The following is a 16,410-nucleotide window of genomic DNA, read 5'->3' on the forward strand; positions in this document are numbered from 1 at the left end:
TGTTAGATGTTTTGGAACTCTTTCAAAAATGGAAATTGATGCTAGATTAGTTGTTAATTTTAAATCTGAAGTAGATTTTTTGTTGAAAAAGATATGGGCCAAAGGCTGATATGTGGAGTTGGGCTACAAAATAGCCATAATCTCACTGAATGGCAGAACAGACTTAAGTGACTGAATGGATTACTTCTGCTCCTACAAGGTTTCCCAAATGCTTTCGTAACCACTTTATCAGTCTTGTTAAAGTACAGTAACAGACTGGTGGACATGCACACCAAGGTCCCAGATTCTCAGTGCTTCCCATGGTGCCACTGTTCATCACATATTCCCCTGTCTTGTTTGAAAAAGTACCTCACCTCTATCTCTTAAAAATGTGGGGGAAAATTGTACATGCATATATAAAGACTGCAGTCAGGGGAATAAGACTATGATGGATGCAAATGGAATGCAGAATTTCATACATTGCACAGTGAATACAAAAAGGAGGTTATTCTGTATTTGTACATAATATGGATTAGGTCCAGCATCTCATCGTAGAAAGAGTGGGATAAGCATGGAAAGAGTCGAAGAACATAGAGAATAGTACAGCATGTTCTTTAGGCCTCGATGTTGTGCCAACCTTTTACCCTATTCTACATACCAACATACCCGTCATTGTATTATCTACCATGTGCCTATCCAAGAGTCACTTAAATGTCCCTGAATCTATGACCACCGCTGGCAGTGCATTCCACAGACCCACCACTCTCTGCATAAAGAGCATACCTCTGAAATCTCCCCTAAACCTTCCTCCAATCGCCTTCAAATTATGCCCTCATGATAGCCATTTCTCCCCTTGGGAAAAAAGTCTCTGGCTAGCCACTGTATCTGTGCCTCTCATCATCTTGTACACCTCTATCAAGTCACCTCTCAACCTTCTATGTTCCCTATCTCCCTCAACCTTTCTTCATAAGGCATACCCTCCAGTCCAGGCAGCATCCTGGTAAATCTCATCTGAACCTCACTAAAGCTACTACATCTTTCCTATAATGAGGCATCCAGAAAATTCATCACAAACTGTCTGAAATAAAAAAAAGATTATAGCTATTAAAATATAATGGGACCATTTTCAGTGGAACAGAGAAGATAAAGGAACATCTGGAATTTTGCATGGTATGCAAGCTTTTAAAGGCTTCATCATAAAATATTGTTTCCAGCTTATGAATCAGTTGGAAGGAGTCACAGACAGAGGCTTATCACTGGAAGAAACTGGATGCAAGTTAGAAAAATGTTTTTTTCTTCCAACAAGGGTTAGTAAAACGGGAAATAGTTTACTGTACTTTTGATAATAACAATTTAATGGAAAATCAGGTATTCAAAAGGTATTGTTAAAAGAATGCAGAGCAAAGAGTTGGAGATGTTGGCTCCAGTTGGGCATAGATAAGATCATCTGAGTGGCCTGTTTCTGCACTTTTAAATTCTATGAACTTAAATGCTAAACTGCTGAATGCAGCAATTAAGATAAAAGACAATTACTGGGATCAAATTAAATCTGAATGTAGCATGCCCTGTAAAAATACAAATCTACTTTCATCACCTTCAGCAGCATCTATGTGATGATTTGTTTGTGATTTGGGCCTATTGTAGATTTCCCTAAAGTGAACAACAGACTTCAGCCAAGAGGACGTGTGCTTATAAGTTTGTTATTCAAGACCACTATATCTAGTCCTAGATCACAAAATGCATATAATCATTGATTTGAAATGTCACGTCTTGTTTTCAGTTTCCTGATCTGCTAACTTTCCAACCATTTTCCATTTAATTCAGGTTTCCAGTAGCTGCAGTATATTGCTTTCAGACAGAATAGTAAACATTCACCAATTAGATGCTTTATTATAATCATTTAACAGTTTGAGCTCTGATATAAATGACTGATATCATTACAACTAAATTTGCGCTTGGTACATTATAAATTTTACATTTAACAAGCATACAAAAACCAGACTGCAATTCATGGTTTTTCAACAACAGTGTAGACAATCATTTAAAATTGTAAATGAATTCAAATAGCACCTGAAGGATTAAATTCAGATGTCTACTGTTGTGATTGTTGGCTTTCGTCATAACTTTCAGTTGCCTAAATGTGGATTAGTGCACATTGCAGCATATAAAATGGATTTGAGGGATAAAAATTTCCTTCAAAAAAGCAGGTGACTTCCACAAAGAAGACAGCAAGAACGAGCAGTAATTAAAAATAAATTAATGTACAAAATAATTCTAATTTAAACCATAAAATCATGATATTTTAAAACAGCCTAACTTATCATCTGCTGCATTTGGTCTTGGGCCTCTCCTTCAGGGCAGGTTCCTTCTTCCATTCCCACACCAAGTTTTCACGAAACACTAAGTAACTCTGTGACAGCATGGGAATTCAATGAGTGAGCAAAAAAAAGTTATAAATAATAGCTTGCAACTGGTATTGTATATCATCCTTTTTGCAAGAGGGCCCACTGCTGTTTGTTATCTGCCATGTGTGGTCTGCTCACGCATATCTTCTTTGTGACATGGGCCATATCACCAGTTTGATCATTTGCACAAACTCATTACGATGAGCAAAACTACATGTATTTCTGAACTGAAAAATTGAGTTTAATACGAGTTTAGGTCTAAACATGCACTTATCAGTTGAAACATTAATTGAGGCATGGTGGGGGTGGAGGTGGGGACAGCAGAAGGACACAGATTTTGTTTATATGCCAAGTTTATGTATATTGATCCTGAAAATGTGGCTGCATTATATACCAGAATCTACCGTTATAAGATGAGCACAATTGCTGTGGGATAATCTTCCACTTCATTCAGACTACTAGTCGGTTTCTCGAGGGTTGATGACTCGATTTCTTGACACATTCCTTTAGATCATATCACAGCCATTTTGACAAAGGTTTAAATTAGCGTCCTACTCAGCCTAATCCAACGCTTGACTCATGGCTTCTTTCAAAAGCTCTTCATAGACAATGATACATGTACTTGGATTGCTATATTGTTGAAATGGTCTTGCATCTCAGGTTGAGATATCTATCTGTTATACAATACTAGTACAGATTATAGCACACCAAGATCAAATTCTTTCTAGATTAAAATGGACTACAATACTCCACCAGATCGAAGGCATTTAGATATGTTGTTAATCTCTTTGAGATTCATATCTTAAATGATCCTATACATAGTTGGTGATACCTTAAACATCGCCTCTGTAGACCTTTGCTTTCTTGATTCGGCATTAAGTGATGGATAGATTACCTTACCACAAGGTAAATGAATGACAAACTTTAAAGTCTTCCGTTACAACTACATCTGAACAATTCATCCACAGAGGATGCCAGAGGATATGATTTTTTTTGTTTAACGGCCTAAAATACATAATATTGTCAAGTAAATGAATAGGTCAAATAAACAAAACCACCATCCAGATATGGTTGCGCATGTGTTTCTGTCCCTCAAAACAGGACTGCACAGCAAAAACTTGCATGTGGGATCTTTTAACATGGGGAAGCTATTGAACTGCAGGTTCCACATGGTTCTATTGAACAGAAAATACCCCTACTCTTTACTCCCTGTGATAGACATATTGGAAGGGCTCACAGTATTTTTTAAAATCAATCTGTTTGGCCACATTATGCTGCCTGTGGCTATTAGATTCCAAGGTGGGTCTTGAACCTGAAGCTGCTGCCCCAGATAGAGATGCTTTCCATGTCCTTGAAGATCTTCCAGTCATGGTTACATTTTACATTAAAAATAAAGTACATTTGCCAGAGGAAATTACAATCAAAAGATTTGCTGCTTGGACTTATCTTTGATTACCTTACCTTTGCTATCAACCCAAGGACAGAACAGAACTATCTTGTGCTGAATCCAGTCTAGAGAAGAGTCAAAATGCAGATTCCTACCATAAGAAATTGGTTCAGATTGCAGACCAATAGCAAGAAATCAAACTTTACATAAAAAGGGATCAAACACCTGATTCCAGGCAAGTCACATGGTTATGTTCATCCATAGTTACGCTGTGATTCTGATTTTTGAGCAAGGAAAATAAGGAGCATCAAAAGGAAAGCAGACCTTAAGTAACCAGGGGACATGATGTCTGAACTTGAACATCTCCATTAGTTTGATTCCGTGCATCATTAGATAAGATTAGATTCCCTACAGTGTTGAAACAGGCCGTTTGGCCCAACAAGTTCACACCGACCCTCCGAAGAGCAATCCACCCAACCATTCCCCTCCATTTACCCCTGACTAATCCACCTAACACTATGGGAAATTTAGCATGGCCAATTCGCCTAATCTGCACATCTCCGGTTTCCTCCCACAGTCCAAAATTGTGCAGATTAGGTGTAGTTCTCAAAAAACAAATAAACGAAAATGACTGATTTGACACAAGCTTTGTTTCATGCACTCTCACTGTAAAAGCTATTGAAAATTGCCTCGTTAGAGTCAGAGTTATACAGCACAGAAAAAGGAATAGAGAAGAGTGGGCGGCACGGTGGCACAGTGGTGAGCACTGCTGCCTCGCAGCGCCAGAGACCCGGGTTCATATCCCGCCTCAGGCGACTGACTGTGTGGAGTTTGCACGTTCTCCCCGTGTCTGCGTGGGTTTCCTCCGGGTGCTCCGGTTTCCTCCCACACTCCAAAGATGTGCAAGTCAGGTGAATTGGCCATGCTAAATTGCCCGTAGTCTTAGGTAAAGGGGTAAATGTAGGGGTATGGGTGGGTTACGCTTCGGCGGGTCGGTGTGGACTTGTTGGGCCGAAGGGCCTGTTTCCACACTGTAAGTAATCTAAAAAAAAGAAGATGGTCAAAGAGGGGGTGGTGTGGCATGGTTAGTCAGGGACAGTATTACGGTGGCAAAAAGGATGTTTGAGGACTCTTCTACTGAGGTAGTATGGACTGAGGTTAGAAACAGGAAAAGAGAGGTCACCCTGTTAGGAGTTTTCTATAGGCCTCGAATAGTTCCAAAGATGTGGAGGAAAGGATAGCAAAGATGATTTGCGATAGGAGCGAGAGTAACAGAATATTGACTGGAAATACTGTAGTTTGAGTACTTTAGATGGGTCAGTTTTTGTCCAGTGTGTGCAGGAGGGTTTCGTGATGCAGTTATGTATATAGGCCTACAAGAGGCGAGGCCACATTGGATTTGGTACTAGGTAATAAACCTGGCCAGGTGTTAAATTTGGAAGTAGGTGAGCATTTTAGTGATAGTGGCCACAATTCGGTTATGTTTACTTTAGCAATGGAAAGTGATAGGTATATATCACAGGGCAAGAGTTATAGATGGGAGAAAAGCAATTATGATGTGATTAGGCAAGAGTTAGGATGCATAGGATAGGGAAGGAAACTGCAGGGGATGGGCACAATTAAAATATAGATCTTATTCAAGGAACAGCTACTGCATGTCCTTGATAAGTATGTACCTGTCAGGCAGAGAGGAAGTGGGAGCCATGGTTTCCTAAAGAAGTTGAATCTCTTGTCAAGAGGAAGAACAAGGCTTATGTTAGAATGAGATGTGAAGGCTCAGTTAGTGCTCTTGAGAGTTACAGGTTAGCCAGGAAAGACCTAAAGAGAGAGCTAAGAAGAGCCAGAAGGAGACATGAGAAGTTGTTGGCAGATAGGATCAAGGAAAATCATAAAGCTTTCTATACGTATGTCAGGAATAAAAGACTAAGATTAGGGCCAATTAAGAATAGTAGTGGGAAGTTGTGCATGGAGTCAGTGGAGATAGGGGAATTAATATTTTTCATCAGTATTCACACTTAAACTTACACTCTGTATTGTCGAGGACAATACAGAGATACAGACTACTAAACTAGATGGGATTGAGGTTCACAAGGAGGTGGTTTTAGCAATTCTGGAAAGTGTGAAAACAGATAAATCCCCTGGGCTGAATGGGATTTATTCTAGGATTCTGTGGAAAGCCAGGCAGGAGATTACAGTGTCTTTGGCTTTGATCTTTATGTCATCATTGTTTACATGATGAGTGCCAGACGGCTGGAGGATAGCAAATGTTGTCTCCTTGTTCAAGAAGGGGAGTAGACAAAAACCTGATAATTATAGACCAGTGAGCTTTACTTCGGTTGTGGGTAAAGTGTTGGAAAAGCTGATAAGATATAGGATTTATAATCATCTAGAAAGGAATAATTTGATTAGGGATAGTCAACACTGTTTTGTAAAGGGTAGGTCATGCCTCATTTAACTTATTGAGTTCTTTGAGAAGGTGACCAAACAGATGGAGGAGGGTAAAGCAGTTGATGTGGTGTATATGGACTACAGTAAGGCATTTGTTAAGGTTCACCATGGTAGGCTATTGCACAAAATACAAAGGCATGGGTTTGGGGGTGATTTAGCAGTTCTGATCAGAAATTAACTAGCTGAAAGAAACAGAGGGTGGTGGTTGATGGGAAATGTTCATCCTGGAGCTCAGTTAGGAGTGGTGTACCGCAAGAATCTGTTTTGGGGCCTGGATGACCTGGATGAGAGCATAGAAAGATAGGTTAGTAAATTTGCAGATGATACTAAAATCAGTGGAGTTGTGGACAGTGCTGAAGAGTGTTTCAGGTTACAGTGAGACATAGATAAGCTGCAGAGCTGGGCTGAGAGGTGGCAAATGGAGTTTAATGCGGAAAAGTGTGAGGTGATTTACTTTGGAAGGAACAACAGAAATAAAGAGTACTGGACTAATGGTAAGATTTTTGGTAGTTTAGATGAGCAGAGAGATTTTGGTGTCCATATACAAAGATCTCTGAAAGCTTCCACCTAGGATAAGAGGGTATATGGTGTATTAGCTTTCTTTGGTAGAAGGATTGAGTTTTGGAACCATGAGGTCATGCTGTAGGTGTACAAAACTCTGGTGTGGCCACGCTTGAAATATTGAGTACAGTTCTGGTGCCCACATTATAGGAAGGATGTGGAAGCATTGGAAAGGATTCAAAGGAGATTTACTAGGATGTTGCCTGGTATGGAGGGAAGGTTGAGGGACTTGAAGCTGCTTTCATTAGAGAAGGTTGAGAGGTGACTTAATTGAGACATAGAAGATAATCAGAGGATTAGATAGGGTAGACAGTGAGAGCCTTTTTCCTCAGATGGTGATGGTCAGCACGAGAGGACATAAGTTGAAATTGAGGGGTGATAAATATAGGCCAGATGTCAGAGGTAGTTTGTTTACTCGGAAAGTAGTAGGGATGTAGTACTCTCAGCCTGCAACAGTAAACTCACCAACTTTAAGTGCATTTAAATATTCATTGGACAAACATATAGATGAAAATGGAACAGTGTAGGTTCGGTGGGTTTCAGGTTGGTTCCACAGGTTGACACAACTTAGAGGGCCAAAAGGGCCTGTACTGCACTGTAATGTTCTATATTCTATTCCTTTGGCCCAACTCATCCATGCTGACCAGGTTTCCTAAACTGAGCTAGTCCAATTTGCCTACACTTGGCCATATTCCTCTAAACCATTTCTATCCATGTACCTCCATACAGTATGGAAACAGGTCATTCAGCTCAACAAGTTCACACTGACAGTCCGAAGAGCATCCCACCCAGACTCACCCTCCTACCCTATCCCTGTAACCCTGCATTTTCCACAGCTAGTCCACCTAACCTACACATCCCTGGACACTACGGGGCAACTTACCATGTCCAATCCACCTAATCTGCACACCTTTGGACTGTGGGAGGAAACCTGAGCACCCGGAGGAAATCTAGGCAGACACGGGAGAATGTGTAACCTCCACACAGACTGTTGCCTGAAGCTAAAACCAAACCTGAGCTCTGATGCACTGAGCCACTCCAATGTCTTTTAAAAGTTGTAATTGTAGCCATTTCTACCACTTCATCTGGCAACTCATTCTATACACGTACCACCCTCTGTGAAAAAGATGCCCCTCAGGTTCCTTTTAAATCTTTCCCCTCTCACCTTAAACCTATGCCCCCTAGTTTTGGCCTCCCTACGCTGGGGAAAAGACCTTGGCTATTCAACTTATCTATACCCCTTATGATTTTAAAAGCATCTATGGTTACCCCTTAGCCTCCTATACTTCAGGGAATATCCTCCTCTCCTTATAACACAAATCTTCCTGTTGAATGAGACATTTTAATGATTTATTCAGTTATAAAGTATTTCTGAAATATCTCTCAAGCACTTAAAAACTAATTTCACAAGAATTGAATAGCATTCCTTTCTATCATTCAAAATTAGGATGATTATTTAAAATCATGGCCTCATAGAAGGTTTGCGTTTTTATTTCAAAATATACATTATTCATACATAGATTATACAGTTCAGTTCTGTACAGTAGCATATCAAGAAATAAACAGATGTTGGATCCCCAAATAAACCAAAAGCATCTGTTACTTTAACCAGATATACTTACTTTAATCAGATTATACTTACATGCATTTCAGGCCCCAGCAGGGTCCGATAACTCAACAGACCTTCAGCAGGAGGACTTCAGACCCTGGTCTTACCCCATGGGGCCTTGACAGCAGCTGCCCCAAGCTTTAGTGCATCCCTCAGCACGTGGCCCGGGCCATTGGAATGTGCCGCCTGCAACACTGTCGAGGTCAACTCCTTGTCTTGGAACACCAAGTTTTGTGTAGACGAAAGAGCGTCTTTCACAGAGTTAATGGTCCTCCAGGCACAATTGACGCTTGTCTCAGTGTGCATCCCGGGAAACAGACCAGACAGCACAGAGTCCTGCATCACAGAGCTGCTTGGGACGTACCTTGACAAAACCACTGCATTCTCCTTCAGACTTCCTTTGCAAAACCATATTTCAGAAGGACGCGTGACAGTCTCCATCCCCTACAGCTACTTTGAGGGCAGTGTACAGTGGTGCAGACAGACCTAGCATACACAAAGAATCTCACAGGTAGTACCTTTCTCACCACAAGCCAAGCAATATATTGGCACTTGTTGGAAAGTTCTGGTTATGCGGCATTCTGACAAATGATTTTGATAGTCTGGTCAGGGATCCATGCCATAGGAACCACCCACGCCTTTTCTGCAGAGTGTCGAGGACGTTACCTACTGACCACTTCTCAAATGGACTTGTGGTCAAAAAGTGCTTTTCTTTATAAATTTCTCCATGCAGGACAGGTGATGCAGAATGGTCCAACTACTTGGAATGTTCCACAGCAATGAGGCCAGTCCCATCCTTCACACTACCATGGACACGTAGAACCTCCTTATGCACTGACATCTGGTGTTTGTGTACCATGGGTCTATGCATAGCCTGATGTGGCCGCACGCAAAGGTGGCCATCAGGATGAGGGGGCGTTGGGTATGTTCTTCCTCCCTTATCAAAAGTTTTGTACATGGAGTCCCTGTGGACATTGCTCCATCTTAGACTCTCCAGATGAAGTGGAAGATGGCTCGGGTGACTGCAATGGTACAGTTTCTGGAGATGGGCCAGACCTGCGCCCCATAGAACAAAGTCTCACACCTGACGGCCAGGATTTTACCCACAATAGCGAGGGAATGGTGATCCCAAAAGACCATTTTTACTTCACTTTGGTGATATACTTCTCCCAAGATTTTGCGCATATGTCAGCCCCTCCGAAACATACTCCCAGTACCTTCCAGCAATTTGTCCTGACAGTGAAGAGAACGAAGGATTGGTTGGCCTGGTTCCCAAAGTTCACGGCTTGGCTCTTGCCTTGATTTACCTTGGCTCGAGGCCAGTTCAAACTGGTCACAGGTGCTCATGAGTACACACACTAACAGCAGATCTGAGCCAAAAATGGGGACGTCATCCATGTAGAGAGAGGCTCTGACCTACTGGGCTTTGCTGTCTCGAATATTCAACCCTCCCTGGCTCACATCATTCCTGGCAGACTTAGCAAAAGGCTCTATACAACATATAGACAAGATAGGAAAGAGTGGGCAGCCCTGCCTGACTCCAGATCTGAATGGGAAGCTTTCCAACTCCCACCCATTGATTAAAATTGCAGTAATGTTGGTATAGAGCAGTCCAGTTGCAAATTCCCTCCCCAGAGCCCACTTTGGACAGCATATAGGTGTGCAATATCCAGTCAAGGCTTCCTCCTGCTCCAGGCTGATAAGGCAGACGTCCATGCCCCCAGTCGTGAACGCAGGTGATCGTATCCCTGAGGAGCGCAAGGCTCTCAGAGATCATCTTGCTTGGTACAGCACAGGTTTGTTGGGGTGAATCACCAATCCCAGAGCTGACCTAACCTGGTTGGCAATGATCTTAGACAGGATTTTGTAATTCTGCATTCAGCAGTGTCAGAGCAGGTTTATATCATTAAGAGGCCATTTGGTCTTTGGAGTCTGTGCCATATTAAAAATGAGCCACGACGTAATCTCAATTTGCAACTTGTTATTTTGATTTATTAAAGTTAGGTCACATTTCAGCTTCTATCTTAATCCAATGTGTTTATCTCAATAGTAATTTGGCCTGGTGTAAAACAGTTCAGAAGTTAATCATTAACTATGCCTTTTATTTCCTGGTTTGCTCCCGAAGAGAGTTCTGCAACCTGATTGGCTAGTCAACCCGCTTGCTCGAGGTCGATAAATGGCACCAGTTAAAATTTAGACCGAAACAGTAGAGAATGACACAGTTTCCGAGAGTTCGATCCCTGCATTGACCCTTCGTTAGTGCTTGCAAGATCTAACACGTCATACCATGTATCATTCTGCGGCTCATTTGAACCAGTGTAGTATGACCGCGACTTTACAACTACATGGTTTTGTTTTGTAACTAGGCACGACGTGACGTCAATTATAGGGCAATTACTGTATATGTACAGCTGTTGGTCGGTAGAAAATAATTTCAGTTGTTGGAGCAGATTATGTAGATTTGCAGTAACTTGAAAATTCACATTTCCCCCTTCGGGTTGCATGAATCCTGGAGTATATGATTGCTATTTGTGAGAGAAGAAATCAACGAGGATAGCGGTTTGTAATGAAATAACATGGCCCAGACACATTGTTGTATTTTAAAATTTGAGCAATGTATCATTTGTCTTACCATATAGAAAACCTGCAGGTAGGTTTAAAATTTTTAAAACTTTAATCAATAATTAACAATTTAAAAAGTTAGCCTTAATTTGCCAAATAGTCATTTGTCACAATTCTTTCAATTGAATAATTAGCAATGATTTCACAAAAGCTTAAGCATAAAAATAATGTTAAAACACGCTGCTGATTTAAGTACTTTGCATTGTTACTCCTTGGATCCTACACGTTTTACGGGATTATATCCGCACAACTGAAGAAACAAGTGCATTCAATTTATATAACAGCAGACTGCCATCTAAATATATTTCTCCATATAAACTGCACAGCGTTGAAATTTAGAACATCTAACAGCCTATCCTTCCCTGCTAACTATCAGGAACGAACCATCTGCGGGAGATATTTAACCAACAAACAGAAAGGAAAACAAAACACTTCCCTTCCCCGACCCCAAAACAGTAATGGCAAATTGTCTATTCCGCTGTCAAAGTGGTTAAAACAGATATCATATTTTAAAAAAACAAACTTGTGACAACTTTTTTCTTCTTCCGTTAAGTCTTATAAGTAACACCGGACAAGAAGAAAGGAGTGTAACGTTTTGCGAAGTATCATAGCCAAGTGATACAATGTTGTAAAATCACAGGACTGGGTTGGCAGAGGACATACTCTAAGGTTCCGGAGGTTAGTTACACAGCTGTCATGAAACTGAAAGATTCAGGTGTACACTGAGCCGCCTTAAGAGAGACGCCTTCTGACACTTACTTACTGAAGGCTTACCTGTCAGATCTGGCGGCTACGGTTTCGACATCGTTGGCAGGGCTCCCCAGCTCAGTTTCAGCCATTGTTCTTTGCTGTCCTGGGGTTGTGGGGAGCACTGGGCTCTGTAGTTCAATGGGCAGGCGCTCCCCCATTACCACAGCTCAGAAGCAGTAACAAGGAAGACTACAACTCCCCAAAGGCCCTGCGCTAGCTGGATGCTTGTTTGAAATAGCAACGCTAAATAAACATACAACTGAATGAAACACCACCCTCACCCTCTCAAAATGTCTGAGACGGGGCGGCGTTGAGCACCAACTGAAATAGCCTATCCTTGGAAAATTACTACTTCATCTTCCTCATTGTGACCCACCACTTGTCACTGGAGAAGCTGCTTATTTTTAGTAACTACAAGCTGACCACACTACAAAAATGGGCCTAACTTTGTCTAGCGGTGTATCGGCTTAAATGCCTGAGACCCGACTTGAAAAATAAACTGCAGAGGAGTTTGGTAGTCAGCAACTTTACATATTTATTTACATTGTCGGTGCAGGTTTGGATAAGTGCAATAAAGAAATTTCATTGCAAGTCAAATGTGAAGCTCAGAGGTAAAGCCAGTTAAAACAAAAAGAAAAGCAGTTGCTGGAAATCAACATACTGGTCGTCCTGGAACTTTATTCTGAGGTATACCAAATACCACTATGTGTCATTTGCAAGTTTTACTGGTTTTTCCTTGAAATAAAGTATCAGGAGATACTCAGCATAATAGAACTACTTCTAAATGAAATATAAGCATTGGCTAAACAGGATTTGGTAAATGATTTTTATTCTTTCATGGGATATGGATGTGTCCATTATTTTTAAACTGAAGTGGCAATTCGACCATTTTGGAGGTAGTTAAGGACAACAGTTTCCTCCCATATTTCAAAGATGTGCAGGTCAGGTGAATTGGCCATGCTAAATTGTCCATAGTGTTAGGTGTATTAGTCGGGGCGGTGTGGATTTGTTGGGCCGAAGGGCCTGTTTCCACACTGTAGGGAATCTAATCTAATCAAAACAATGCCTGTAATAGCTATTCACCCTTCCTAGGCAGATCATTATACACTCCTTTTCCAACTGTTCTTCTCTCTGGGCTTTATCCCCGTCTATCCTTTACTCCTTACACTCTCCCTGTATCTACTAGATATAAACTGACATTTTCCTTGCTACAATCAGTCCTGAGGACAGGCCACTCAACTGGAAACGTTAACTCTGATTTCTCTCCACAGATGCTGTCCGACCTGCTGAGCTTTTCCAGCAATTTCTGTTTTAGTTATTGCCTATATTCTAGTTGCTGCTGTGCAGGCCTCCATGATCCATGCATGGCAGCAGCTTCTGGGAGCAGAAGCAAGACACTGATGTACTGAAATGACATGCACTGAGCTTCTCAGCAGCTGTACAATCCATGCAGCTTAGAGAGGACATTGGTCAAGATTCAGACTTTTTGCTATGAATTTGAAATCATGAGTTGTATAAGGTAGTTAGTAAACTGACATCACAAGATAAGCTCCAACTCATCAGGATGTAAAGAACTGTACCTGGGAGGAGCTAACCAGTTGTTTGACTGCTGTGGTGATGATGTGAAGTCAAGATGGCTAGTAGTAAAGTATACTTACGCTTACGTTCAGCCTGATGTCTCACAAGAGACCAGGCACAATATAACTAGCTATTAACTAATTTGTGATAAACTTTTAAAGAAGCAAAATATTGCAGATGCTGAAAATAGAGCCATATATAGAGTCATAGAGATGTACAGCATGGAAAAAGACCCTTTGGTCCAACTTGTCCATGTCAACCAGATATCGTCAATAAATATAGTCCCATTTCCAGATTTTGGCCCATATCCTTCTAAACCCTTCCTATTCATATACCCATCCAAATGTGTTTTAAATATTGTATTTGTACCAGTCTCATCACTTCCTCTGGCACCTCATTACATACATGCACCACCCTCTGTGTGAAAAAGTTGCCCCTTAGGCACCTTTTAAATCTTTCTAGTTTTGGATTCCTATACCCTGTGGAAAAGACTTTGTCTATTTATCCTATCCATGCTCTCCTTGATTTTGTAAACCTCTATAAGATCACCCCTCAGCCTCCAATGCTCCAGGGAAAATAGCCCCAGTCTATTCAGCTTCTCCCTGTAACTTCAATTCTCCAACCCAGGCAAAATCCTTGTAAATGTTTTCTGAACCATTTCAAGTTTCACAACATGCTTCCTATAGCAGGGAGACCAAAATTGCATGCAGTATTCAAGTAATGGTCTAACCAATGTCCTGTACAGCTGCAACATGACCTCCCAACTCCTATACTCGGTGCACTAACCCAAAAGGCAAACATACCAAATGCCTTCTTCACTAACCTCTCTATCTGTGACTCCATTTTCAAGGAACTATGAACCTGCATTCCAATGTCTCTTTGTACAGCAACACTCCCCAGGACCTTACCATTAAGTGTATAAGTCCTGCCCTGATTTGCTTTTTCAAAAATCTGCACCTCACATTTATGTAAATTAAACTCCACCTGCCACCTCTCAGCCCATTGGCCAATTGGCCCATCTGATGAAGATCCTGTTCTACTCTGAGGAAAATTTCTTTGCGATCCACTACATCTCCAATTTTGGTGTCGTCTGTAAACATACTAACCATACCTCCCATGTTCACGTTCAACTCATTTATATAAATAAAGAAAAGCCGTGGACCCAGCACCAATCCTTGTGGCACGCCACTGGTCACAGGCCTCCAGTCTGAAAAGCAACCCTCCACCACCACCGTCTGTCTTCTACCTTCGAGCCAGTTCTATAAATCTGAAATTAAAACAGAAAATTCTGGAGAAACTCAGCAGGTCTGGCAGCATCTGTGGAGAGCAAAACAGTGGCAATGTTTCAAATCCAATATGGGTCTTCCTCAGAACTGAAGATCGCTATACAGTCTGCAAGCTGGGATGGAATTTAAGCAGAATGGGTCATTCGTAGCAAATTTGATGAAAGACAGAGATCAAACACTTGTAGGGTGGTAAGGCTGAAATTGATATTTTTGGTTCACTACAACAACAACAGCAACTGACATTTATGTGGCACTTTTAACAAAATGAAACGTCCTAAAATATTTCACAGGAGTATTGACATCAAGCCTCATAGTGAGATCTTAGGTTAAATGACCAAAAGCTTGATGAAACATTTAAGAAATGTCTATCTAGATCAAGAGATAGATATTTGTAGTAAGGTCATACCAGAGTTCAGACCTAAGAAACCTAGGAAATCCCTGCATTAGGTTTCTTGCTTATTAACAAAAAAACTAAATTAAATGCAATGCCCAGTTGTAAGTTCTTCAATTTCAATGCTACACCAAGCATTGTTTTTTTGGATATAATCTGTTATATTCCCAGGCTTCAGCAGTTGAAAGATGCCTGAATGAGAAATTGTGCTTTGGGCTTTTATTGAGAAGATGGACAAAAGATGGCTTCAGTAAAACTTCAGCAGACGAAGAATAGACAATTTGATGTGTGGGAATACTGAGATGAACAGCTTCCAGAGGATAAAGAAAACAATAGTGATTGAATCCTGGACAAGTATATTCATGTATATTTCTTATGACACCTGGGTTATCATGTCCTCACTGCTTGGCATGGGAAGCCAAGGTCTGGAACGTTTGCTACAGCTTGGACAGATAGAAGTTGTTTAATAATGAGTTTTCTAATTGCTCCATTTGAGAGATTGCTAGGCAATGATTGCATTAATCAGTTTCTATGAATGCTACTGTTTGAAAATTGTTCAAATAGTCAATCCCCAAGCAAAGGTTTGGAACAGGTTTACTGCTTTGCATTGATTGGTTGTAGTCCAGGGACCACATACCTGGAGATGGCTCTTCTCAGAGCTTATTGGTATTTATTTATAGGACGGGCAGTATTTATTGCCTAGTTAAGAGTCAACTACATTGCTGCAGGTCTGGAATTACAGATGGGCTAGATAAATTTCCTCCCTAAAGGGTACGAGTGAACCAGATGAGTTTTCCATGGGAATAATTGCCATTAGAGTGTTAACTCCAGGTTTTTATTGAATTCAGATTTCACTATCCGCTACAGTGAGATTTGAACTCAGGTCCCTATACATTACTTGGGTCTCTGGATTAATAGCTGAAAATGTGTTGCTGGAAAAGCGCAGCAGGTCAGGCAGCATCCAAGGAACAGGAGAATCGACGTTTCGGGCATAAGCCCTTCTTCAGGAATGAGGAAAGTGTGTCCAGCAGGCTAAGATAAAAGGTAGGGAGGAGGGACTTGGGGGGAGGGGCTTTGGAAATGCGATAGGTGGAGGGAGGTCAAGGTGAGGGTGATAGGCCGGAGTGGGGTGGGGGTGGAGAGGTCAGGAAGATAATTGCAGGTTAGGAAGGTGGTGCTGAGTTCGAGGGATTTGACTGAGACAAGGTGGGGGGGAGGGGAAATGAGGAAACTGGAGAAATCCGAGTTCATCCCTTGTGGTTGGAGGGTTCCCAGGCAGAAGATGAGGCGCTCTTCCTCCAACCGTCGTGTTGCCATGGTCTGGCGATGGAGGAGTCCAAGGACCTGCATGTCCTTGGTGGAGTGGGAGGGGGAGTTAATGTGTTGGGCTACGG

General features: G+C 41.5%; 1 protein-coding gene across 1 annotated transcript in view; it reads right to left on the reverse strand.

Annotated features, from left to right (window-relative positions):
* The window catches only part of LOC122560129 (uridine-cytidine kinase-like 1), a 157,807-nt gene extending 145,858 nt beyond the window's left edge, over positions 1–11,949 (reverse strand). Inside the window, exon 1 of the mRNA XM_087994882.1 lies at positions 11,786–11,949. Within this exon, the coding sequence (XP_087851008.1) occupies positions 11,786–11,919 (134 nt within the window). The 5' untranslated portion in view covers positions 11,920–11,949. The remainder of the gene's footprint in view (positions 1–11,785) is intronic.
* Positions 11,950–16,410: the final 4,461 nt, after the last annotated feature.

Source organism: Chiloscyllium plagiosum, unplaced genomic scaffold (assembly GCF_037043375.1).
Source record: "Chiloscyllium plagiosum isolate Xiang-an unplaced genomic scaffold, Cpla_swu_hap1 HiC_scaffold_15, whole genome shotgun sequence".
Classification (NCBI taxonomy): Eukaryota; Metazoa; Chordata; class Chondrichthyes; order Orectolobiformes; family Hemiscylliidae; genus Chiloscyllium; species Chiloscyllium plagiosum.